Source organism: Sus scrofa, chromosome 17 (assembly GCF_054392235.1).
Source record: "Sus scrofa isolate SSC_HxYL_T2T_F1_AM1 chromosome 17, Sscrofa_HxYL_maternal_Yorkshire_Landrace_v2.0, whole genome shotgun sequence".
Classification (NCBI taxonomy): Eukaryota; Metazoa; Chordata; class Mammalia; order Artiodactyla; family Suidae; genus Sus; species Sus scrofa.
Genome location: NC_139399.1, coordinates 15,776,895 through 15,804,750, shown reverse-complemented (window position 1 = coordinate 15,804,750; position 27,856 = coordinate 15,776,895). Strand labels below are relative to the sequence as shown.

The 27,856-nt window shown below is 40.9% G+C and overlaps 1 protein-coding gene across 1 annotated transcript in view; it reads left to right on the top strand.

Annotated features, from left to right (window-relative positions):
* The window catches only part of LOC100628139 (uncharacterized), a 217,790-nt gene that overhangs the window by 184,854 nt on the left and 5,080 nt on the right, over positions 1-27,856 (top strand). Inside the window, exons 109-116 of the mRNA XM_085003024.1 lie at positions 534-704; positions 2,468-2,501; positions 3,505-3,646; positions 7,305-7,506; positions 10,101-10,284; positions 12,864-13,811; positions 20,563-20,780; positions 22,811-23,033. Of these exons, the coding sequence (XP_084859150.1) occupies positions 534-704; positions 2,468-2,501; positions 3,505-3,646; positions 7,305-7,506; positions 10,101-10,284; positions 12,864-13,811; positions 20,563-20,780; positions 22,811-23,033 (2,122 nt within the window). The remainder of the gene's footprint in view (positions 1-533; positions 705-2,467; positions 2,502-3,504; positions 3,647-7,304; positions 7,507-10,100; positions 10,285-12,863; positions 13,812-20,562; positions 20,781-22,810; positions 23,034-27,856) is intronic.

Below are 27,856 nucleotides of genomic sequence, written 5' to 3'. Positions count from 1 at the left end.
AGATCCTTAACCCACTGAGCAAGGCCAGGGACTGAACCCGCAACCTCATGGTTCCTAGTCGGATTCGTTAACCACTGAGCCATGACGGGAACTCCTGAACTCCAGCTTTTAACATAACATTTGTGGTTCTTCAGACGTTCTTGTCAGACTCATCTCTCTGCTTGCTTCCATGTAGTTTGTACTTTTCCTTCCAATTCCTTAGAAACACCTACATGTCATGTGCCTTATCGTTATGCTCCCATTTCTTTTCCTCATGACTTACTCTATTTTATTTTACCTCTTCTGTAAAAATTTCCTTATACTTACTTACAACTGTCATATGAGAACTCCTACATATCACGTTGTATCATCACTGTAAACTGTCTTTGAACCAAGAATTTATATTTCCTTGCGTACGGGTGGTACTTCATAACTGCTTTGTGAATCAATCAATGACTTAGAAGGATAAGAATTGGAATTTCATCACAACTGTTTTTAACTATGAGTAGAATTTTTAGAAAACATTGGCTTTTTAATGGATCTCTTTTTCAAAGTAACTGTCCTGGCATGCCCATGAAGGAAGTATGGAAAAAGAAAATTATAAAAAGGACATCAAAAGAACTTGTGATTCCATCAATATTGGAGAAGGCTGATTCACTTACTACTGGTTTACTACACATGAAAAAGGACAGCAGCTTAAGTGAAAGAGATCAGGATGATGGCAGGTAAAATCTACAAATTCTTTATTTCTAGGTGAAAAAATAGTAGCAGTGAATACTTCTGGAAATAGATCAGCATAATATAGTATACAAGCCAAGCCAAGAGAATGCTCAGCTCTATCAGGTGAATGCTGCTGAAGAGCTGAGATGGGGATGAGTGCCTTTGATTGGAAGTAGTTTCAAGAAATAGGCCCCATAGCAGGTGCCCTGGAGTGAATAAGGGTAAACTCCTTAGAGAATATTTACTGGCTGACAACTGAAGAGGAATGTGGAGTTCAAGGGAGTTTTCTTTCCTTTCCTATGTGAAGATGAGTGTTTTAGGGGTTTTCTTTGTTTGTTTCATGTTGGAAATGACCCAGGAGAGGACCTGTTTCTTCAGTTTAGTCGTGTTTGCCTTTCTGGCGTTGGAAAGCTTATTGATTGTACTCCATTATCTTTACAATAGTGTAGTAACCTAATTGTCCACAATATCTCTATTCGTGAGGAGTTTATGTTAAGGGCTTGTTCACTGGATGTGAAGGGGAATCATCTTAAATAACTGAGTATGCAGATGGTTACTGAGAAGTTATCATGCATGGATATTAAAAAGATGTAATCACAACTATACAAACACATAGGACATAGTGAATAAGACTGAATCATTCTTGATAATTCTTGATATTACAGGGTCTTTAACAGGATGAACTCATGAATAGCTGTGGTTTTGCGAGGTACTTGACTCGGACTATATTAATTTCACTGTTTAGACTCCATGGAAATGGGGAAGCCTTCTTTATGTACAATAGGAAAATAAACTATTGAACAGCCTCTCACAGATTATTACTTATGAATTATAACCTCTAAATGACCAAAGCCGTGCTTCCTGTGCCAAACTGTCATTAACATGCACTGTGTGCTCAAGGAATGTGTATGAAATGCATGAATACACAGCTGAATGCGTGACTTAATGCCTGCTGATGAATGTCTTTAGAAAAAGCAAGTCTTTGCTGAAAGTTGATTTCTAATACTGCCTAGGTCTGAAGTCTCTTTATTTTTTAAAAGGCATGCAAGATTCAGAAATTATTGATAATTATAGCTAGACATGGAGTAATAATATGGATACATTTGCTGTCGTATTACTTAAATGTCTTAAAAATAAAGAGGACTTTCTCAGCGTATTGTGACACACAAGTGTTGAAGTTTCCCTGGGTTTGAATTCTGGGTCTGGTACTGAACAGCTGTCTGGGTTTGAGCCAGCTGCTTAGCCTTTCTGTGCCTCATTTTCTCTCTGTGTAAAGCACCTAATGCATTGCCTACCTTCCAGAATTGTTGTGAGGATTAAATGCCATTTAGACATGTAAAGTGCTCAGAATAATACCCAACAGTTGTGTAGTAACTCCTTAAAAAGCCAATACCATGCTATTTTAAAAAGGGTTTCTTTCATGTAAGGACTTAAGTGATACTTTCTGAATAGTTGTAGTGCCATGAAAGCTCTTTTTTACTGCAAATGACAACAAAAACCCCTGATAGATTTCTTCCTGTCAAATAACGCAAGTAACCTTATTAATGCTTTTCCTTTTCCTTCGCTCGTTTGCTCTAACTTTAATGCTTTTGTTAATATTATTATCGGTGGGTTTTCTTGATCCTTTAATATGATTCTATGTATTGAAGCATCCCTTTTATAGAATCTCAATTGCCAATGCAAAGAATTTATATAAAAACAAGGAATTTAGTTATTTTTGTATGTTAAGTATTTGATGTTTGCTGAAACGAATGGTTTGTTTTTTCAGGCATGCAAAGAAAATATCTAATGAAAAGGACAAGGTATTGTAAAAACTTCATTATAAAAAATATTATCCTGTAGTAAAAAATACTTTAAAATAGGTATAGTGGAAGGAGTTCCTGTGTGGTAGAGTGGCTTAAGAATCTGTCACTGATGCAGCTGTGATATAGGTCACAACTCTGGCTCAGATTTGATCCCTGGCCTGGGAACTTCCAGGTGTTTGTGCAGCTAGAGAAAGAAGGAAAGAAAGAAAGAAAGAGAGAAAGAAAGAAAGAAAGAAAGAAAGAAAGAAAGAAAGAAAGAAAGAAAGAAAGAAAGAAAGAAAGAAAGAAAGAAAAGAAGAAAGAAAGAAAGAAAAGAAAGAAAGATCAAATGAATGAACAAGAAAGAGAGAAAGAAAAGGGGGAAAGGGTATAGTGGAAAAGTAGAGGAGTTCCTTTTGTTGCAGCAGGTTAAGGGCCCAGGTTTGTCACAACTGCACCTTGGGTTGCTGCTGTGGCATGGGTTTGATCCCTGGCCCAGGAACTTCCACATGCTGTGGGCAAGATTAAAAAAAAAGAAAAGAAAAGAAAAAAAGAGAAATAGAAAATCTAGTTTTGTTGTAGTGACATTTGCTTTGAAAAAATAGTTTAGGAGTTCCCTTTGTAGCTCAGTGGGTTTAGGCCCCAGTGTTGTCTCTGTGGGGATGCAGGTTCAATCCCTGGCCTCGCTCAGTGGGTTCACATTCTGATGTTGCCACAAGCTGCAGCATAGGTTGAGGATGTGCCTGGGAACACACGTTGCCATGGCCATCGCATAGGCCTGCCAGCTGCAGCTCCCATTTGACCCCTAGCCAGGGATCTTCCACATACCCTGCTGTGGCTATGAAAAAAAAAAAAGTTATAGAAACACTATTAATAAATTTATCCTTTTCATAGCAATCATTTCTTTGAAGAAGTATATGTTTTTGTTTCATAAGAGATGGATATTTATCAACTCTGTACACTTAGTACGTTCTCATAAATATTTGTTGGGCATTGTGAAAAAATGATTATTTATTTGTAGGTCCCAGGGCAAGTTAATTCTGTGGATCACCTTGATGACTTAACTCTGATACCTGAAACAGCTTCCGAGGATCGTGAGTTGCTTTGCTCTGAGTCTAAGAATTCTGTGTTGCTAATTGAACAACCTGGCCTGGAGTGTAAAGGTAGGACCGTTGTACAAACTGACAGGCTTTTTGTGTAGAGTGTTCTAATATACACACAACCTGTCCAGTACTGCACATGGAGCATGGATACGTTACTGTACTGTTCAAGTGTGAGACAAAGGATTTCTATGAAAGTATAATGAGTTATTATATGCTCTCAGCCAAAGGGCAGTGATAATTCCCACTCACTGTGTTTTTCTGTTGACTTGGCTTCTCGCCTGTGCCTTCACCCAAGGTCGGTTGATCACTGGCCTCCGAGAATGCTGACGTAACCTCAGGACTTGCTGCCCTGCATTTCCCCCTCCTGGAACCTTGGTGTTCACGGTAACCACCATTATTAGGTACTTTTTTAGAAAATTAGGTCTTGTCATGTTTGCCCCTCGCTTACAGTCCAGCTGCTGCTTTTCTTTGCTGTGTGGTTAAAGGCCACAATCAATCCTCTGGCTTCCTCTTGCACCCATTTTAGACCCTTCTTTCCACGGGAACTTTAGAATCAGCTTGTCTCTTTCTTTAAGAAAAATCTGCGAGTCTTCTGCAAATGAGTTCTGGATCATGTTGCATCTACCGATTTCTTTGGGGGAGAACTGACTTCTTAACAATAGTGAGTTTTCAAGCCTTGGAGAAAGACAATTTCTCCATTCCTGCAGATCTTCCTTGAATTTCTCCGTAATATTTTGGAGTTTTCAGTGTATCGATGTCTCCAACTTTTATGTGGTCACCTGTATTTCTTCTTTTCCAGGGCAGTTGTAACTAGTATATTTTAAATTTTAATTTCTGAGGGTTTACTCTGATGATAGAAATACGGTTGGATGTGGTATATTGATTCTGTGTCTTCCAACCTTACCAAGCTCATTTAGTAGGTCTTGTGGAGTTTTGGTAGATTCTCTCAGATTTTCAGTGTGACCAAAGGTTGGGAAGCGTCTTCATTCTTAAGCTACTCTCTTTCTAAAGACAGTTCATCTTCAAGACTTGCAGCCAGCCAGCACCTTCTCTGTCCAGCTAACCAGCCCATGAAGTTGTGCTATGAGTGTAGCCACAGACAGCACAGAAATTTCTGGAAATGTCTGTGTTTTGGGAGAACTTCACCAAAGCAAGCAGCCTGACCCACAAGGTGGAGTTCGCTAACTCCTATTAGGAAACCATGCTGCCTGCTGATTCGCAGCCAGTTTCACTTCTTCATTGCCCCTCCGATGCCTTCTGTTGCTTGACTTTGACCATGGCACTGGCTGGAACCTCTGGTATTGTGCTGAAGAGGAGCAAAAGAAGCTGTTCCTGTCTTAGTCCCTGTATTCTGGGAGGAGCATTCCGTTTCTCCTCATTAGATACAGTGTTGGCTGCGGGTTTAATCATAGGTCTCCATCTTCTCGGAGAAGTTCCCTTGTATTCCTGGTGTGCTGGCAGGTTTTCTCAGGACGATGTGGAGTTGTGTCAAGTGCATCTTTTTACCTACCGACAGGATCGTATGGTGTTTCTTTTTAGTTTGTTAATATGGGGATTGACCTAAGTTGATTTGGAAAGAGCGAAACAGCCCTGCATTCTGCATTCTTGGGATAGACCCCATTTGGACAGATTATCCCTTGAAGGTATTTTTGGCTTTAATTGGCTGATGTCCTGTTTAGAATTTTTACCCCCGTTTTCATGACATAGCTTTCTTGGAATACCGTTTACTGGTTCTGGCTTGAGGATAATGCTAATTTCACAGAATGAGTGGAGCACTGTGAGGCATCTTCCTTGTTTGAGGAGAATTTGTGTGGAATTGGTATTATTTCTCCCAAAAACACTTGGTAGATTTCACCAGCGTAGCCATCTGGGCCTAGAATTTTCCTTTGTGGGAAGGTCTTTCCCTGGGGCTCTCGTTCCTTTTTCAGATAGAGGGCTATTTGGCTTACTTGTTCTTTCTGCATTGCGCTTTGGTAATTCTTCTCTTTCAAGGAACTTACCCATCTCATCTGAGTTGTCCAATTTGTTGCCCTAAGGTTTATGATATTACTCTGTCATCCTGTTCATATGGGTAGACACTGTAGCAAGATCACATTACTCCTTTTGGAAACTGGTAATTTGTCCTTTCTCTCGTTGTTTCCTTACCGGCCTGGCTAGAGGTCTATCCCTCGTAGGGATCCCCTGAAAACATTTGTTTTCACTGAGTTTTCCACATTGTGTTATTTGTCCTCTTTCTCATTGAGTTTTGCCTTTGATGTTTCTTTTTTCCTTTCTTGTGATTTCTTGGAGCTTAATGTGCTCTTTTGCTGGTTTCTTATGGAGCAAGCCAAGGTCACTGATTTGAGACCTTTCTTCTTTTCTGAACCAGACATTCAATGCTATAAATTTCCCTGGATGTAAGCAGCATCCCATCGATCGTGGGATAACGTGTTTTCACTTTCAGTTCCACTCAAAATGCGTTCTAATTCCTCTTCTCATTGCTCCTTTGCCTCAAGGGTTATTTAGATTCCAAATATTTGAGTGTTTTCCAGAGGTATTGTCATTCTTCATTTCCAGTTTCATTGCTTTGTCACCAGGGAACACACTCGGTATGATTTAGATCTTTTTGGCTTGCTCCTTTTATTAAGCTGTATTTTATGACCCAGAATATAGTCTCTTCTGGTAAGTGTTCTCTGGCTACTCGAGAAGAATATTGGTGTTCAGGTCTATCATATCCCTGCTGCTTTGCAGCCTGTCAACTTTATTGAGGGAGGGCTAGTGCCATCTCAGAATATAATTGTGTATTTGTTTCTCTGTGCAGTTCTCTCAATTTTTACTTCATGGGTTTTATGAAAATTCAGTTATTTATTTTTTTAATTCATTTGTTTTTGGCCCTGCTGGTGGCATATGGGAGTTCCCAGGCCAGGGATCAAACCCACACATCCACAGCAACCAAAGTCACTACAGTGAGAACAGGGGATCCTTAACCCACTGCACCACTGGGGAACTCCCTCTTCTCATGTTCTGACCTGTGCTGTCTGCTTTGGTTCCACCAGACTCTCAGCGTCATCACGTCAACTCAGGGAGCCTGGTGGCCTCCAGGTCAGTTCCTTCTGCCTGTGTTGGGGCCTGGACATTCTCTCAAGGCAGTGAGCTGGGGTGTTCTTCAGGCTAACCTCGTGTGTTTTCAGGGAACATTGTCCTTCCTTGCCTGAAGCCCCTGGTCTGGAAAAGCATTTGTTATGTATTCTGTTTGTGTTCCTTTTGCTTGTTTCAGGTAGGAAGGGAATCTTGCACATGTTCCTCTGTCTTGGCGAGGAGCAGATCGCAGGAGGATGTGGGCACAGGCTGTGCACTGTCTACAGTGTTCTTCTTCCTTCTTTGCTCCGTGCTTCTGGCTCAGCCTTCATTTCTCAGTGTGGTCATCTCCTCCTTGGGGAATCTTCCCTGGACCCAGTCTACATCCAGTTACGTTATTGATCAAGGACCTCTCTTGTCTTATAGTACCTCTCTGAGTTTTTCTTTGTTTGTCTCTCTCTTCTACTAGACTCGAAGCTGAACAAGAGCCAGGGGTCTTGTGTGTTTTATCTGCAGAGCTTATTCGCATGCTTCCACATTATACATATCCAATATGTATTGTCTCATGTTATGGATGAGTGAATGTACAAAGCACCCCACCCTTTATCCACAAGAATTGCTCATGTGTTTTATTTCTGTTTTTCTTTTCTCCCGAATGCAGGTTCTCTTAGCTTAGGTGCAGTTTTTGCATACAAAAGATTGCTAGAATTGAAAAACAACCGATGTGAATGCCTTAAAGCAAAAGTTAACAACATGGAAAGTACGATCAGTGGCCTACAAAAGGAGCTATCAGAAACAAAAGAAGTGAAGTCCCAGTTAGAGCATCAAATGGCAGAGTGGCAAGGAGAGCTCTGCAGCTTGAGGTACTGAGCATCTTGGTTTTACCATTTAACTGTTTTCATGATGCAGTTATAGAAGAGATGTTTTATAAGTGCTATCTTACCTTCTAGGATTTTAGAGGGGAAAATCGTCATTAGTATTGTGGACCGTGAGTTCCTGAAGATAAATTAGCAAGTTCTTAACATTGAAAACATCTGATAATTTAATGCATATAATTGCACATAATCATTGCCATGACCATACCAACGTCCACCTTATAGATACTACATTCCTTAGTTGCCAGACTGAATTTTGGTCATTTTTCATTTTCTGTATTAGTATTAATGATACAAGGAACATCTTTTCTATAAATTCTTTAATATTTTATGACTTGGATAAAGTATAAGAACTTGAAAAAAAAGTCTACAATCCAGAATTCTGTTTTTTGTTTGCTTGTTTTTTCCTTTTCTGGTTGTACTCTTGGCATGTGGATGTTCTGGGGCCAGGGATCAAAGTGGCAGTGACATGGAATCAAGCCAGGTCCTCCACCCCATGTGCCACAGTGGGGACTCCTCAATCCATTTTTCTGAATTGTTCTCAGAGAAGATTCTATTACTTTACATTCCCACTCACAGACGTATGAAGTGGCCCTTTTTCTCAAGGCAGAAATTTTTTTAAGTATTTTTCAGTTGTCTTCTTAGCACGTGTGGATAGAATAAAATGTAAAATGGAAAGTGATTATTGATTAGCTTATTCAACATCTTTCTCATATGTAGATAAAATTGCTTCTGTGGTCTATGCTGAAAGGGCATATTTTTCTTTAGGGTTTAATTAAAATGTATCCTGTCTTGTTGGGGGGAGGGCTGATTTTAAAATGATTTACTAAATAGTGTTTAACAGGATAAGTTGAAAGTGTTGCAAAAGAAAAAAATACAAAGTGCAGGGGAGGTAGTTCCTGCTGTGGCACAGCAGGATTATGATCTGGCATTGTCTCTGTGGTGGTGAGAGTGGTGATGTATGTCAGAGCTGCGGCTTAAATTTGATCCCTGGTCCAGCAACTTCCGTATGCTACAAGTGTGGCCAAAAACAGAAAAACAAAATTGTAGGACAATAGATATTAGACTCCTTCGCCTGGTTTGATTCTAATAATTTCCGGATAGATGTTCTGTAAAAGACATCTACAGACGATATTACGCACTGTAGATGTAGAGACTTGCAGATGCAAAAATAGCCACAGAGGTTATCTTGCACTCTAAATCATTTGGGGGTACACATAAGCGTTCAGGAAGCTGCACTACCATTTCTAGTGAACTTGTAAACTTGTTTCTAAACAACAGCTTCCCCTTTTAATTAGTAACAAAATCATCCATTCTAATGGAGCGTCGTTATGACTGTGTGGGACATAAGTTTAGTTTTCACCTCTAATTTTCCTGAATAATTTCAAAATTTCTTTCCTACACAATTCACTAGTTACACTGGATTAAAACTTACTAAGTAGCAGAATGTTTTTCTTTCACTGGTATCTTTCGCGCCCGCGCGCGTGTGTGTGTGTGTGCGCGCGTGACTTTTTAGGGCCACACTCAGCATATGGAGGTTCCCAGGCTAGGGGTGGAATCAGAGCTGTAGCCGCCAGCCTACACCATAGCCACAGCAATGCCAGATCTGACTCGTGTCTGCAACCTACACCACAGCTCACAGTAGCGCTGGGTCCTTAACCCACTGACTGAGCCCAGGGATCAAACCGGCATCCTCATGGATACCAGTCAGATTCATTTCTGCTGAGCTACCAAGGAACTCCCTCATTGCTTTCTTTTAAGTGTTTATATCTCTGTGAAGAGACTGATGTGACAAATTACAAATAGGAGACCTACCTGCTGTGTAGCACAGGGAATATATCCAATCGCTTGTGATAGAACATGATGGAAGATAATACAAGAACAAACTGTACATATATGTATGACTGGGTCACTTTGCTGTAAGGAGAAATAGAACATTGTAAATCAACTACAATAAATTCAGGGAGTTCCCATTGTGGCTCAGTGGAAACGAATCTGACTAGCATACATGAGGATGCAATTTAAATCTGATCCCTGGCCTTGCTCAGTGGGTTAAGGATCCAGCGTGGCCATGAGCTGTGGTGTAGGTCGCAGACATGGCTCAGATCAGGTGTGGCTGTGGCTGTGGCTGTGGTGTAGACTCGTGGCTACAGCTCCGATTCCACCCCTAGCCTGGCAATCTCCATATGCTGCAGGTACAGCCCTAAAAACAAAAAATAACAATACTAAAAAATAAATAGTTTAAAAATCGAGGAAATGAGACTTAGAAATGCAAGAAAAGTTGGAGAACAGAGACATTTCCTTATAATAGTAAATCAACTACTGAAGAACAAGATCATAAAATGGACTTTTTTTTAAAAGAGGAAATTCTTTTTTTTTTTTTTCTTTTTAAAGTGGAAAGAAGATTTTTTTTTTTCCCACTGTACAGCAAGGGGGTCAGATTATCCTTACATGTATACATTGCAATTACAGTTTTTCCCCCACCCTTTCTTCTGTTGCAACATGAGTATCTAGACATAGTTCTCAATGCTATTCAGCAGGAAAAAAAGAGGAAATTCTAAGGTAAGCATGTTTACCTACAGATCGTCCTTACAAAAAGAAGAAGAGGAAAGAAAAGAAACAGATATGTTATATGAAGACATTACAGAGCGATTAAGAGAAGAAGAAGAGGAACACAGGCAAGATGTTGTATTGAGAGACCAACTTGAACTCACTCTCAGAATACTAGAACTGGAAGTGCAGACTGTGAGAAGTAAACCGACCCAGGTAAGTTAATCTTTGGTGAAACTTCCATATTTCGAACACTATTTCACCCATGTCATTTATCCTATCCCTTTGATTTAATATGTGTCATTTAGGTTTAAACCAATAAAAGGTTTTCTCCTCTGAAATATGAACTATGATATTTACAGATTAAATTATTAACTTCGTGCAATTCTTGGCTTCTAATAGATGCTCTGTATGTATTTTATGAATGGAGGAATGCTAGGTAAATGGAGCTAAATCATGAATGTAATGATTGGCATTTTTGGTCTATTCAGCAAAGTGATATTCTCTGTTGTTGTTTTTTGTCTTTTGGGGTTTTTTTTGGTTTTGTTTTGTTTTTTGGCCACCCAGCAGCAAATGGAATTCCCATGCAAACCCAAGCTGCACTTGCCAGGGACCAAACTTGTGTCCTGGCCCTGCAGAGATGCCACCGATCCCACTGAGTCACAGTGGGAACTCCAATAAAGTAATACTCTTATTTCAAATCCATGGACTCATTTTGGCTTTTTGTTCATTCATTTGGCTCTGTTTGGGCTCTGCCTACAGCATTCTGGGTCAGGGATTGAACCTGCACAGCAGCTGTGACTTGAGTCACAGCAGTGGCAACCCTGGATCTTTAACCTGATGAGCCAACAGGGAATTCCAATTTTGAGGGTGTTTTATGTGAAAATACAGGCTAAATTAAAATACAGTGCCTTTAGACTGTGATGGAACAAGTTATATGTTTTTAGAGGAATTTACTTTCCCCATACCTTACCTGCCTGTATTTTTTGCTCTGTGATTAATTTAGCTATCATTTAATTTAAAAGTTGAACTGTTCGTGTGGAATAAATATCTTTGTGCTTAAAGGAAGGCCACTTCCTTTCAACATATTCTTCCTTCAATTTCTTCTCTTAAGCTTATGACTTCTTTTAGAAGGTGTGAGACCAAAAACCTAATGAAATGTGTCCGCAGGTTGTAGAAGATTGTGTGTGTGTGTGTGTGTTTGTATATGTATATATTCTGAGGACCAACACTATGTATTCCAGATGCTAGAGAGGATTTTTAGAGCCTATGTAAGTATATTTGTGGGGGCAGGTGGCATTTCTGGCCCTTTGGGTAAAGTAACATTTTTTGGTAACTTTTATGGCTGCACCCAAGGCACATGGAAGTTTCTGGGCCAGGGATTGAGTGCACTGCAACTGTGGCAGCACCAAATCCTTGAACTCACCGCCCCTGGCTGGGGATGAAACCCGTACCTCCATGGTGACTTGAGCTGCTACTTGAGTCTGATTCGTAACCCACTGAGACATAGCGGGAACTCCTAAAGTAACCCTTTTAATTCACATCCATTGTCTGCAGCAGTCATGTCATGACATTTATGACAGCCTCATCCAAGGAGAGGCCTTTAATGTTTTCCATAGGAATTGATGAACTCTCCATAACTGCAAAGCTACTAGTAGTCATAATAGATATTCTTGGTTTCGCCAGTGATTTTACTTCCTCGATAGATTAACCGGGACATCATCCCTTCCACCGATGGCAGGGAGGAAGCGGAGGGCCAGTTCAGAGACCCTGTGTTGGATGTCATCCTTCTCCTTGTGAGAAACTTACCACTTTGCTCCATGTGGTATCCTGTTTCAGTGCAAGGAACTTTTGAGAATAGTGATAGATATGCCACAGTATATGCTTAGTTACAATTTATTTATGGAGAAGTATCTTATTTTTAGTAAAAGAGTTCAATCGAATGTCCCACCTATTTCCCACTGATTAATATTCTAACATTAATAAGAGGAAATAAAAGTTATTGCAGCAGCAAATACTCTCATGATTTTCTAAGAAGAGCTCTATGTGTTTGACCTGATTTACCATTAGTGTATTCACCAAGAGTGAAACCTCAAGCTTATTTTGGGTTTCTATGTATCATACTCCAGAAGTACTTGTGGTTTCGTGTAAGCGGATTCATAGTAGAAACAGAAGACCTTGCTTATGTTTTTAATCTCTTCATCCTAGAAATGTCCTAGAGAGGGAATCGATGTTTGTAGAAGTGCTTAGTACAGTGGCTAGCTTTGTCAGTTATCAGTAGGTGTAATTCTTGTAACTGACTGTAAAACATGTTAGGAAGTTTAAATATTTATGAACTATTATTCTCTGGAGAGAAGAAAACATTTTAGGAAATTCGGTCTGTTCAGTGCATGTACAGAGAAAAGGCTCTTCCTGTGGGGTGGCTGGACACATTAGACAGCAGAAGCCATGCGTAAGTGGAGTTAGATTCATTCCTTTTTTATTAGATGCCTTCTGGGCTTCTTGTAATTCGGAGAAAGTCCTTTCTAATCCTGAGCATTTTAAAAATTCTCTTGTGGTTTGGTTTCCTTTTTCCTTTTCATGGATTCCTTATCTTCCATTCAGTTTTTGAACTTCAAGGGATTCCTGGTGTGGAAAGTCTGAGAGATGTATCCAAGCTTTATTTCTGTCCAGTTGGGTTTCCACTCACTGCAGTCTTCTCATTGTATAAACACATAGACTAGTGTTTCATTTCAGAGGAAAGCATGGGTCAGTTTATTGCGTGCAGGCTAAAAATCTCCTTTGCTTTTACTTAGGTTTCTGATAGTCACGAAAAAGCAACAAATCTGTTACATGAAAATCTCATGATACAGGATGAGATTGCCACGTTAAAACGAGAAATAGACACAATAAAAAATGAGAACCAGGAAAAGGAAAAGAAATATTTAGAGGACATTGAAATTGTAAAACAAAAGAATGATGAACTTCAAAAGGCAATAAAACTTAATGAGGAAAAATTGACACAGACATACAGTGGACAGCTTCATGATCTGACAGCTGAGAATACAAGGCTGAAGTCTAAACTGAAGAAGGAAGAACAAAAGAAAGAAAGCCTGGAAACAGATGTTGAGTTATATTGTTCCAAGCTGACTACTGCCATGAGTGATCATGAGCAAAGTCAGACAGCAAAAAGAGACCTAGAACTCACCTTTCAGAGAGCAAGAGGTGAGTGGCTATGCTTACAGGACAAAATGAATTTGGAGATGTCTAACCTGAAAGATCACAACAAGCTACTTTTGCAGCAATTGTCTGAAACCCAACGTAAATTCAGTAGCCTAGACATTGAGATGCATCACACGAGAGATGCTCTCAGAGAAAACTCTTTGCTGTTAGAGCAGGTACAGAGAGAACTGAGCCAAGCACAGTGTCAGAAGAAGGAAAGTGAAGACCCATGTCTATGTGAACACGGCAAATTGAAGGAATACATGGGCAAGCAGGAGCGCTTGGAGGAGAGATTAGCCCAACTAGAGAGTGTAAACCTGTTGCTGCAAGAACAGCTGGATGATGCAAAAAACAAAATCGAGAGCAAAGAGAAGATGGTAATGGATAGCCAAGAACGGTTTCAGGATATCCTGAAGACCTTTCAAGACCAAAGGGAAAAGGAAAGTCTGATGCTGGAGGAAAGCCTTAAGAAGTTAACCAATGAGCTTCATCTTCTCAAGGAGAGGCTGTCTCAGGCTGAAAATGTGAAAACACAGAGAGCCGTAAGTATCCAGAAAGAGAAGGGATTCTCAGACTTGCTGAAGGGAAGTTCAGAGTAACATTTATGGTGACCACAACGGAATCTAGTTGAATGTCAAAACTGATATCTATATATCTGTATATCTATATGTATATGTATATGCTATCAATCAGCCTGAAAGCCTCCTTTGTAATCAGCAAACAAAAATTAGACCTGAGAGGTGCTTGGCTTTGGGTCAAGACATTGTGTCACCTATGCAGTTGTAAGAGATGATGTTATAAATTGTTCGTAGATATAGACGTTTGTTAACGATGTACTGTTATGGTGCCAAGACGATAATTTCTGTCTCTGTGTCACCACATTGTGAGAGCATGATGGAGAAGATAAGTGAAATGCAAATACCTCAGATGAGTATTTTGACATTAAGATTCGGTTGTGTGGATGACCTTGCCAGCCCATCAAGATTTCCCAGAGGGACTCATGTATGAGTGCTGTGTCTCATAGTTCTTTTCCTTCAGTAGCTTTTCAGACCTTTCTCATTGGTACAGTGTTATTTTTATTCATGTCCATTTGATGTAAGTTTGGAAATATTTCAATCTCAAATCATGTATTCTTACGGCGTCTCAACTCTTTAAAGGCATCTCCTTTTCATCAAACCATAATCTGGCACCCATGGGGTGAGTTTTGGCAGACCTGCATTTGACTTAATCTTCCCACTGCTACTTATAATTTACTTTGGCCATTTTTACGAGTGACTGGTTCCTCATTCTCATTTCACGCCTGAGCTGCTCTTATTTGATATGAGTTTGTCCAACCCAGATTGAACTGTAGCTCTCTGATTGATTAGTTTGGCGTTGGAGTCCCATTTTCAGCCTAATGCGAGGTGGCAGGATTCATGAGGAGCCTTCGTGGAGTGGGTGGGGGGGAGGGCAGCAGGGGCTGCGGTCAGGGAGGCAGGTGGAGGCCAGGTTATCAAGGGCCCTGGAGGCCATGGGCATGGCCTCATTTTTATTCTGAGTGAGGAATCCGCTGGAAGGACTTGAGCATGGGATTGAATGTGTGAGGAACTCTGGGTTTGGTTTCATTTTTAATTATAGTGAGGTAGAGTTGATTTACAGTGGGAAATCGGAAGGTAATTGGAGCGTCTAAGAAAAAGGAAGGAAGATGTTACACAGAGTGGAATTTACCATTACTCATTCGACCTATACACCTATTTTTTCCTATTTCTTTGGGTTTCTTGGGGCGGGGGCAGGGGCAGTAGACCCAAAAAAATCACTTAATTTGGGGAAATATAAATCCCTCAATGTGTTGAGTCCTGAAACACAGCTTTTCCTATTGTTAAATTGAGTACAAGTAGAAAAGGTCGCTTTTTCCTATTCCAGAGGGCAGACTGTTGACTCTCTTATGTCTTGATCCCTGGCCTGTGACCTGAAGTTGAACAGCACACCATTACTGACCCCAAAACATCAGCTGTTTTTTAGTGACAGCTTTATTGAAATAGAAGCCATTCATTTAAGTTGTACAATCCAGGGACATTCAGTATATTCCAAGGGTTATTCAGTTATCACCACAGCCAATTTTAGAACATGTTCATCAGCCTCAAAAGAAACCCTCTACCTCTTTGCCATCCTGACGTTTCCCATTCCCCTCTCTTCCCAGGCCTGGGGAAGCACAAGTCTTCTCCTGGTCTCTACACAGGGATTTGCCTTTTCTGGACATTTCACATGAATAAAATCACAATGTGGGGTCTTTTGTGGCTGCCTTCTTTCATTTAGCATGTTTCCGAGGTACATCTGTTTTGTAGCATGCACTTCATTTCTTTTCATTGCTGCATGTTATTCCATGGTATGGACATACCACTTTTTATCCATCCAATCATCAGCTGATGGACCTTTGGGTTGTTATTACTTTTTGACTATTGTTGATAATACTGCTGTGAACATTTACATCCAGGTTCTGGTGTAAATATATGTGTTCATTTCTTTGGGGAATATGCTTAGGACCGGAATTGCTATATCACTTGATAACTCCCTTTCACCTTTTGATAAACAGCCATAATGTTTTTCCAGAGTGGCTTCACCATTTTACGTTTTTATCCAAAGTGTGTCAGCATTTCAATTCAATACATGCCTGTCAATACTTAGCATTCCCCATCTTTTTTATTCCAGCCATCGTAGTCGGTGTAAAGTGGCATCTCATTGTGGTTTTGATTTGCATTTTTCTGATGACTCATAAGGTTGAGGGGCTAGTCACAAGCTTATGACCCATTTGTGTATCTTCTTTGAAGAACTGTCTGTGCACATTTTTTGCCGGTTTTTTAACGAAGTGTAAAAGTTCTTTTTGTTTCCTAAATACAGCTGTGTTTCCCAGATACAGGACTGTCAGATGTTTTCTCCCCTGTTCCTCACCTGTTCACTTTTTTCACGGTATCTTTTGAAGCCCAGAAGCTTTTAATATTTATGACTTGAAAATAATCTCTTTTTTGTTTATTGGTGTCATATCTAAGGAACAATTCTCAAATCCAGTCATGCAAATAACACACCTATGTTTTCCCCTAAAGAATTCTGCAGATGCAGCTCTTCATTTTGAGTTAATTTTTACATATGGGATGAGGTAGAGGTTTCATTGTCTTCTTTTGTGTGTCAGCATACATTTGTCCCACTATCATTTGTTAAAATCAAATTCTTTTGTCACTCTTACTGATAGTCAATTGACACTAAACATGACGGTTCCTTTTTTTTTTTTTTTGTCTTTTTGCTATTTCTTGGGCCGCTCCCACGGCATATGGAGGTTCCCAGGCTAGGGGTCGAATCGGAGCTGTAGCCACCGGCCTACACCAGAGCCACAGCAACGCGGGATCTGAGCCTCGCCTGCGACCTACACCACAGCTCACGGCAACGCCAGATCTGTAACCCACTGAGCAAGGGCAGGGACCGAACCCGCAACCTCATGGTTCCTAGTCAGATTCGTTAACCACTGCGCCACGACAGGAATTCCATGACGGTTCCTTTTTAGAGCCTCAGTGGTAATGCATTAATCAGTATGTGCCAGTGCTAACTCACATTTTATGAGAACTCTTTTGGTCATCCTTCAGGTTCCCAGTTGTTTTCTGTAGCAATAAAAAGAGTAGTGGAATGCCTTTAAACACATCTGTGGAGATTTTCTGCTTTGAAAGGAACTATGACCAGCTTCTATGCTGCTCACACTGTGACGTGATGGGAAGTAGGCTTACAAAGATAAATTCCATTTCTTTTTGCCCCTCCATTCAAACATTTATTCTCTCACCCAGAGCCTCCCACTTTACCCCAGTTTTCATCAAATCCTAGTCACAGGATCTGCTGCCTCAGTCTACTATATACTTCATTATGTATACCTATTAGAATTCACAGACTCATCCATAAACTTCACCAGTTAAGAGGAGAAGATTAACTCTGGGCTGTCAGCTTTCCCCTTGGGAAATCTCTTTAATCCAGCATCTTGCAATTCACAATGAAATCATCTCTTGATTTGGTTCTTGTGTAAAACACTGTTCTGACCTTGTTCTTGGCATAGATCCTGCTCTCAGAATCCACAGCCCCTTGAATCTACCTCCTTTTACCTAAAGAGAAAGAGATGCAGAGCTATTCTTTATAGCGTAATATGTAATTAATGGAATAAATATTTCATGCCATCCAAAGAAAAATTATCAAGGGTGCAGCTGTTGAAAGTCAGGTAATATTCAGAATTCCATTGTGGTGCAGCAGTTTAAGCACCCGAGGTTGCTGCTCTGTCACAGGCTGAATCCCAGGCCCAGAAAATTCCCCATGTCACAGGGGAGGCCCAAACACCACCACCACCACCACAACAGGTAATATTCAACCAGTTTATCAGAGACAGACAATAAATGAGCAGTTTGTACTTCACAGTTTCACAGCCTATCTGTGTGATATGGAGAAGCATTGTGGTACCACCTAAGATGAGAGCATTTTACCTCCCCGTACGGACGAGCCTTGAGGAAAGTAAAGGGAAGACTGTACTGCCCTTAGAGACGGCCAGAGGACTCTCCATTTGTTTTACTACTGAGAAAATTAAAAATGCTTCCACAGGGTTCTATTTCCTCTCTGAGGAAAGGGAACTGAGGATTGAGTGCTAGATTATTAAATACTCAAAGCTGCCTATCTCTAGAATTTCAGTTAATTGAAATGGGTTTGCAAGTCTGATTCTGGCTATTCAATGGACTATTTCTACTTGTTTCTCAGTTGCTGTACTTCAAATCATGTGTCTCCTTGCATACCAGTCTTCCTTATCCTCAACCATGAGGGGGAATTTTAAGGTGGCATCCCTGCCTGTTTGTAAGAAATTTAATTGAAGGGAACGCTAAACACACTTCTTCCTCAGTAGTTCTTAGGTGTTTCTTCTAGTTATCTTCTTCTCTTCAGCAGAGTTTGTCATTAAGCAATCAGTTGCAGCACTTCTTAGATTCCAGGTTACAGGAGACCAGTCTCTACTGTATTTATGTTACATATCTTCTGATCTTTTTTTTTAATCCACGTTCCTGTTTATCTGTATTTCCCTGAGAAACTCTCCAAAGTGCAGTGGTTTAAAGGAACAATGTGTATTTTGTTCACAATCTACATTTGGGAAGAATGTGGCCAGGACAGCAGGTCTGTGTTCCCCTCAGCTTCATCTGGGGGCTAGAATCACTCGAAGGTCTGTTCCCTCACATGCTGATTGTTGGTTCTGGTGGCTGTCTGGACCTTTGGTTGGGCAGGCAGGTGGAACAACTGCCCTGAACGCCTGGCCTCTCTCTGTGGCCTAAGCTTCCTCACAACAGGGGTCTGGGATCCAAAGTTTAAGGTCCAGGCGGAAGCTGTACTGTCTTTTCTTTTCTTTTTTTTTTTTTTTTTTTTTTTTTTGTCTTTTGTTGTTGTTGTTGTTGTTGTTGCTATTTCTTGGGGCACTCCCACGGCATATGGAGGTTCCCAGGCTAGGGGTTGAATTGGAGCTGTAGCCACCGGCCTACGCCAGAGCTACAGCAACACGGGATCCGAGCCGCGTCTGCAACCTACACCACAGCTCGCGGCAACACTGGATCGTTAACCCACTGAGCAAGGGCAGGGACCGAACCCGCAACCTCATGGTTCCTAGTCGGATTCGTTAACCACTGCGCCATGACGGGAACTCCTGTACTGTCTTTTCTAACGTAGCCTTGCAGTTCACAAAACATCACTTCCACCGTATTGTGTTCATAAGGAGCAAGTGACTAAGGTTACCCCGTGTCCCACCATTTTTAGGAGATGAATTTTCTAAAACTTATGTTTACATTCAGAAACCAGCGTTATCTACTCGCTGGTCACAATGTTTCATATTCCATCCACGTGAAAATACACTGAACCTTACCAGTTCTCCCATGAGTCTCAACCGTTAGTGTGTCAGGCTCAGGCTCAAGTCCCAGATTTTACCATCTTCATCAGGTACAGAGAGGGACGAGTCAACTTGGTGTGGTTTCGAGAGTTTATCCCCTTGAGTGCAGTCCTCTCACCATGAAGACTTGGGAACTAAAGGGTCACGTTATCTACCACCCCCACACCCAACATTCTGGTAAGCTGCTCAAGGCTCTCCCATTACGAAATGGAAACGGAGAGGCACAGTGGACTACAGCAGTTCTGAAATACAGCCTGGTACCTGCTCTTTGATTAGGACTTGGGAGCGATTCTCCTTTGCTCTACCCTCTGGGCTCTTAGTTCTGTCCTTTTCATGAGCAGTGACCTGGGTTTGTAGCTAAGTAGTTTTCTCAGGCAACTTCCGCCGCGTAGAATTGCTAAGGAAAACCTTTTGAAGTCCTCTTCACATTTTGTAAGGTCTTGGTCTCTTTTAGTCCAACTGTGGTAGCAGTGTTTTTGTTTCCACAGCTCTCTTTATAACTTTGAGTTTCCTGTGAATTTTATTGGGGTTCATTCCTTCAAAAAAGCTACCGTCACAAGAATCTTTTTGAGATAACTCTTCACCTTGGGCTTCCTGTGAAGTTGTCACGAGAAGATACCTTTCAAATGCTTATGCTTTTAAGATCCTAAAAGAAGGAATTTGAGGTAGACCTTCAATCTTCCAAGGTCTTAATAAAGTGTTTTACAGACTTGGCTTCATCTTTAGGTCATGTGTTCCTGGGAGCACCCTAGATGTGCTCTTAGCCCAGAAGCCATTTCTCTATTTTAGTTTTGCTTGACAGGTGGACATGTGGAGGTGCTATCAATGGGATACAGATATTTGAACCCAGTGAACCTAGTTTCTTTATACTTAATAATCTTTTTTTGTTGAATTATCCTTCTCATCAATTTTGCTTTCATCTGTTGCATAGCACACGTCCTGTGTGTGTGTGTATATATATATAATATGTGTATTTATATACATTTTATGTGTGTGTGTATATATATATGTACACACGCACACACACACACATACATTTTCTCACATTATTCTGGCTGCATAGCAGAAGAAATTCTATCCAGCCTTTTGTGATGGAAAGTGAGGGAGGACAATGCCAAATTGTATTTTTCAATTTTTTAAAATGAAAATTGATCCTATGATTCTTTATATTTTCAGATTACATGAGTACTAATATAAGAATGATTCAATTTTGATTAATTCAGTTGACATTGATGATAAATATTTTAAGGTTCAGCTTTTTTTGGCCATATTTACAGTTGCTGTCTGAAACTCCAAATTAAAGGGAGCAAATATACCAGAATTACTAGCTTACAGTTATTTTTACAATGTATTATTTTCATTTGCTTTAGAAACAATCAACATCTCAAGAAACCTTAGTGAAGTTATGGGAAAACAAATCTGTTCCAATGAAAAGTGAAATGGAACTCAGACCTAGAGATCTTGAATCTGAACTCTCCACAGTGAAAACTTGTACAGACTATGATAAGGAAACAGAATTGAAAATGTATAAGCAACTCTTCCTAGAAGAAGTAAAAGTTAGAATGTCATTGGACAATAAACTAAACAAGTAAGTTAAAACCTAGAGTCAGAAGTTAAGGGGTTTTGAAGCTTTGCAATTTATTTATTTATTTTTTTAATTTTTAAATTTTTTTGCCTTTTCTAGGGCTGCTCCCGTGGCATATGGAGGTTCCCAGGCTAGGGGTCTAATTGGAGCTATGGCCGCCGGCCTACGCCAGAGCCACAGCAACGTGGGATCCGAGCCGCATCTGCAACCTACACCACAGCTCACAGCAATGCCAGACCCTTAACCCACTGAGCAAGGCCAGGGACCGAACCCGCAACCTCATGGTTCCTAGTCTGAGTCACTCTGGTTCCTAGTTGGATTCGCTAACCACTGTGCCACAACGGAAACTCCAGCTTTGCAATTTAGACAGCAATATTATTATAAATTTTCCTTTTGGAATTACTCTAAATAGCGACATGAACATGTTGAACTATTTTTTGGAAGATGACCCCTTCAACCGAAAAGGTCACATTCTAGCTTTTGGTAAATTTAGCTTCTTGATTCTGATGTTCGGTACCATCACTGGATAGCACCCTGAGGCAAACTCTGATGTATGCTGTTAAGTTTTCTGCTCTATACAAAGGTAGGCTTGTGAAATAGGGGAACGTTAATGTAGGGGTGAAGGGCAGCATACTTCACTTGGTGGCTGAACATAAAACAGCGTCCTGCCTGGGGGCATGTGCGGAACACGGAAAGGGCAGATCTCACCTGCAGGTCTTTGGTAAATACTGTTAGAAGCTACAGGATTCCCCACATCCAAAAGCAGTGGGTGCCTATGTTTGTTTTTGTTTGTTTGTTTGTTTTTGTTTGTTTGCTTTTCAGGGCTGTTATTTACAGTATAGGGAAGTTCCTGGGCTTGGGGTCAAATCAGAACTGGAGCTGCCAGCCTACACCACAACCAGAGCAATGCAGGAGCCGATCCACATCTGGGATATACACCAGAGCCCACGGCAATGCCAGAAACTGAACCCACTGAACAAGGCCAGGGATGGAACCCCCATCCTCATGGGTACTAGTCAGGTTCATTCCCACTGAGCCACTATGGGAATTCCCCCATGAAATCTCTTGTAAAACCCAAATGACATAACGCAAAGAAGCAGTGAACGGAGGACATATCTTGCTAGTGGGTGCCTAAAATAAATAAGCATCAAGAAAGCACAGGTGCTCCCAGGACAGTTCAAAGCCTCAGGGGCTTGATGCTGAGATGCTGAATGTACTTCCTGGGGGAAGAGCTTGGTGGGTGGGCCTGTTCTCCCTGCTTGGGGTGTGGTGCCTCTGAGATGACCCTGTAAAATGCACACTGACTGCTGCTTTGGCTTTTGGCCTTTGTTCCATAACATTAGAAATCCTGTTCAGATTGTTTTTCAGTTATCAAAAACATACTGATGTAACCCTTTCATAAAAGCGAAGTAAGATATACTTTCAAGAAGCAGGGGGTATGCTTAGCTTCCTCTGCAGCTGTTTCAGGTCTTTGGGATCAACCGACTCCACTAGGGCATCCTCCCCTTGAGGTTTGTTGCTCTAAATCCTTCCTCTGGGCCACGTGCTTCATTTCTCCAAAGTCATGAATGAAATGTGTACACAGTGGTGGTGAACACAGACGTTGACCATGTCTTTGAGGGATGGTTTATTTTTTATCCCTATATTTGTTTACTTAAGAGAAGTTTGTCTAAGTGCAGGCATTCCAGAAGGCAGCACGTGTCACCCATTAAGCCACCTCCATCACTGACATCCTTTCTCTCCTCTCCTGACTTTGAATTACTTGTCGGTTAAGAATCCCTTTGGGGCAGGGGATCTCTTGATGTCACGGTGGCTTAAGGATTCTGCATTGTCAATGCAGTGTCTGGGTCCTGACTGTGGCGCTGGTTCAGTTCCTGGCCAGGGTGCCCCCCCCCAAAAAAAAATGTCTTAGGCACATATGTACTTCTGCTCTGATACACTTTTCAGTGCTAAGACACAGTTCAGTGAATATCATTTAGGAATCATTTAGAAAAAATGAAATGAATGAAATACGCATTTTACAATCTTCACAGGACCGAAGAGAGGCTGGCTGAGACCGCCGCTCAACTTCAGGTGGAGAGAGAGCTAAACAGACCTCAAACTTTGACTACAAGACCAGTCCTGGAGCTACCTCGTGCTGGAAATCTTCATAACAGTTCAGTGTTTCGTGGAAATCTTACTCCAAGAGAAAACTCAGTGGCTTCTACCGCACGTTCACATCCTCCAAATAACAGCATCGATGCTTTCTTGACCAAGGTTAGTTGTATTATCCTTTCTTTCTCGGGTTTCATATTTCTGATGTAATTCTTGTTTTTAAGTGGTGGAATGGTGAGTTGTTTATTTGACTTTTGCATACTAAGGAAAAGCCACGTTATTGGTGCTAATCAAGAAAGGAGACACATTTTGTAAATTTTTTAAGTCCCTGGATTTCTCATTTTTGAGAGATACACCTATCATTAACTTTATTTCAATGAATGTAACTGATTGACAAATTTTATTTATTTATTTATTTATTTATTTATTTGTCTTTTTTTGCTATTTCTTGGGCTGCTCCCTCAGCATATGGAGGTTCCCAGGCTAGGGGTTGAGTCGGAGCTGTAGCCACCGGCCTACGCCAGAGCCACAGCAACGCAGGATCCGAGCCGCGTCTGCAACCTACACCAACCACAGCTCACGGCAACGCCGGATCGTTAACCCACTGAGCGAGGGCAGGGACCGAACCCGCAACCTCATGGTTCCTAGTCGGATTCGTTAACCACTGCGCCACGATGGGAACTCCCAGATTGACAAATTTTAAATGTCTTGAGAACTTGCATTAAAATAACTTTTTTTTTTTCTTTTTAGGGCAGCATGTGCAGCATCTGGAAGTTCCCAGGCTAGGGGTCCATTTAGAGCTATAGCCGCTGGCTTTTGTCACAGCCACAACCATGCAGGATCCAAGGTACATCTGTGACCTGTCACAACGCCCTGCAAGACTGGATCCCTGAGGCACTGAGGGAGGCCAGGGCTCAAAAGCCCTTCCTCATAGCTGCTAGTCAGGGTCATTACCACTGAGACACAGCAGGAACTCCTTAAATTAGAAATTAAATATTGTTGCCTAATAACCAAAGAAATACTTTCAGATGTTTGGCATACTTTCTAATTGATTTCAGTTTTGCCATAGTTCATCATTTTCAAGTTTGTTGCACTCCAGTTTTTCTACCCCTAAATATTAGTGAATGATTGGCGTCTAAACACTTAAGCACATACGGATGTGTTTTACTTAAAGGAAGCTAAGATAAACCCTTTTAAGAATCAAAAAAACTTGTCACACTGAATAACAAGACTTAGTTCCCATTGTGGCTCAGTGGGTTGTGAACCTGCCACGGTGTCTGTAAGGACGCAGTTTCGACCCCTGGCCTTGCTCATTAAGGATTAAGCATCACCCCAAGCTGCGGCATAGGTCACAGAGGTGACTTGGATCAGGCGTTACCCTGATTGCAGTGTAGGCCTCAGCTTTGGCTCTGATTCAACACTTAGCCTTGAAATATCCATATGCCTCTGGTGCAGCCATAAAAGTACAATAAAATAAAAGATTCACATCTGCATTTTCTTTTCTTTTTGGCTACCCCACAGCATATAGGGTTTCTGGGCCAGGGTTCAGGTCTGAGCCGCACCATAGCTACACCACAGCTACGGTAGTGCGGATCCTATAAATCTCTGTGGGGTCTGGGGGTTGAACCTGCATCCCGAGGTTGCAGAGATGCCACCCATCCCAATGCACCAAAGCGGGAACTCCTTCATTCCTGTTTAAGTTAAAGCTTTTGTCATTTTCTTATATGAGGGGTACACTCTTACTTTCTATTTTACTTATATCACCTTTAATGCAACTTCTATAAAATGTCTTCCTGAACAATTGTAGAACATTTCTAAATATGTAGCTAAATAAAGCAAATTTTTATTATTTTTTTCATGATTTGTATTTTTGTCCATTCTAGCTGCTTTATAGTGTTCTGTCCATTTTCTACTGTACAGCAAGGTGACCCAGTCACCCATATATGTATACATTCTTTTTACTCCCATGATCACGCTCCATCATAGGTGACCAGGCATAGTTCCCAGTGCTATATAGTGGGATCTCATTGCTGATCCATTCCAAAGGCAAGAGTTTCCATCTATTAACCCAGACTCCCAGACTGTTCCCACTCCCTCCCCCTCGGCAACCACAAGCCGTTCTCCATGTCCATGATTTTCTCTTCTGTGGCAAGGTTCATTTGTGCCAAGTATTAGATTCCAGATATAAGTGACATCATGTGGTATCTGTCTATCTCTTTCTGACTTACTTCATTTAGTATGAGAGTCTCTAGTCCCATCCGTGGTGCTGCAAATGGCATTATTTTGTTCTTTCTTATGGCTGAGTAGTTTTCCATTGTGTATATATACCACAGCTTCTTAATCCACTCATATGTTGATGGAGAGTTAGGTTATTTCCACGTCTTGGCTATTGTGAATAGTGCTGCAGTGAACACATGGGTGCATGTATCTTTTTCAAGGAAAGTTTTGCCGAAGAGTGGGTTTGGTCATATGGTAGTTCTATGTCTAGTTTTCTAAGGTAGCTCCACACTGTTTTTCATAATGGTGGCAACAACTGACATTCCCACCAACAGTGCAGGAGGGTTCCCTTTTCTCCACACCCCTCCAGCATTTGTCATTTGTGAACTTGTTAATGATGACCATTCTGACTGGCGCGAGGTGGTACCTCGTAGCAGTTTTGATTTGCATTTCTATAATAAACTGTGACGTGGAGCATTTTTTTCATGGGCTTGTTGGCCACCTGTGTATCTTCTTTGGAAAAATGTCTATTCAGGTCTTTTGCCCATTTTTCCATTGGGTTGTTGGCTCCTTTGCTGTTGAGTTATATAAGTTGTTTGTATATTTTAGAGATTAAGCCCTTGTCAGTTGCATCATTTGAAACTATTTTCTCCCATTCTGTAAGTTTTATTTTTTTTTTTATGCTTTCTTTGGCTGGTGAAAGCTTGTCAGTTTGATTAGGTCCCATTGGTTTATTTTTGCTTTTATTTCTGTTGCCTTGGGAGACTGACCTGAGAAATCATTTGTAAGATTAATGTCAGAGAATGTTTTGCCTATGTTCTCTTCTAGGACTCTGATGGTGTCTTGTCTTACGTTTAAGCCTTTAAGCCATTTTGAGTTTATTTATGTGCATGGTGTGAGGGTGTGTTCCAGTTTCATTGATTTACATGCAGCAGTCCAGTTTCCCCAGCACCTCTTGCTGAAAAGACTGTCTTTTTCCCATTTTATATTCTTGCCTCCTTTGTTGAAGATTAATTGACCGTAGGAGTCTGGGTTTATTTCTAGGTTCTCTATTCTGCTCCCTTGGTCTGTATGTCTGTTTTGGTACCAGTACCACACTGTCTTCATTAGCGTGGCTTTTTAGTATTGCCTCAAGTCTCGGAAAGTTAGGCCTCCTGCTTGGTTTTTATTCCTCGGTATTGTAAACAAAGCAAAACTTGTCCTCATAACCATTATGGGCAGGATGCCTTGAAAGGGTTCTTATAAAGGTATTGTTGACAGAATTCTTAGTAAGAGTTACAGAAAGTATGTGCCTTCTAGAATTGCTGGGGATGTAATTATTTCTAGTAGGAAAAGACTAATCCTCTGAGAGGTGTTAATATACTGTCTAGAATGATAAAAAGGGGTAGGTTTTGATCAAGGAGCTGAAAAATTAAGTACAGCAGGACCTCATTGCTTATCCACTCCAGGTGCAATAGTTGGCATCAACTAACCCCAAACTCCCCATCCATCCCACTCCCATTCCCTCCTCCTTTGCAACCACAGGTGTGTTCTCCATGTCCAAGAGTTTCTTTCTTTTCCATAGATAGATTCATTTCTCCAATATATTAGATTCCAGTGCTATCGTATGGTACTTATCTTTCTCTTTCTAACCTAAAGACGAACTTATAACATGACACAAAACTGTGTCTCAACAGAAGATTGAGTCTCATTTCCTTTATAAACAAAATAAGCCTCCTGTTGAAATCACCCAGGCAGTGCCTTCCACTCTGAATTTTAAGTCTGGTCAAATGATAACAGCATGAAACTAGTTTCTCAGACGGCAGAAGCAGAGTTCAGTAAACCAGGTTATTGTTTCATTTCTGTGACTCACACACTCTCTCATGTCCCCAATTCATTTTGTCCACATAAACCAGGGAGGAGGCATTTTATCTTTGAAAGATATTTTTCACTTGTTTTTTTCCCCTCTGTACTTCATTTTTCATTGCCTTGATCAACAAAGTCTTCCCCAGTACGTTTCTGTGCAGCAAAATACACGTATTTATGTTAACACACTGACACATGTAATTTCCTTCACACAGTAACCTATTTACACTTGGGTAATGAATTGAAGTGGCTGAAATGGCTTGATTTTTACTGCATTTTCCTAGGTGCATTTACTTTTATAACATTCAAAATAGAATGATATAAAAGTTTAACTTAAAAGTATCAATAACTACTGAACTCTGGGAATGAGTGTGTATGTGGGTGTGTGGTGTGTATGTATTTATTAAATTGGTCTCTAAAAGAGGACAACATTATTTTCTAGCCTGTCATCTCAAGTACCACTTAATGGTAATACAATATGGTTGAATGAATGAACATCTATTTGTACTTTCTGCCCTTTGTATTGTGACTGGATCCAATATATATCTCTCTAAAATAGTCCTTTCAACTTCTCCCTGCTTTAAAATAGGGGTGGTGGAGTTCCCCTTGTGGAGCAGCAGAAACAAACCCGACTAGGAATCATGAGGTTCTGGGTTTGATCCCTGGCCTTGCTCAGTGGGTTAAGGATCTGCCATTGCCATTAGCCAAAGTGTAGGTTGCAGATGCAGCTCAGATCATGCATTTTGGTGGCTGTAGTATAGGCTGGCAGCTGTAGTTCTAATTCAATCCCTAGCCTGGGAACCTCCGTATGCTTGCTGCAGGTGCAGCCCTAAAAAGCAAAATAAAATAAATTAAAATAAAATAGGGATTGGGATTTCTGTGGATCCCATAAGCTCTAGGATAGGTTTCAGATGAGGCTCAAA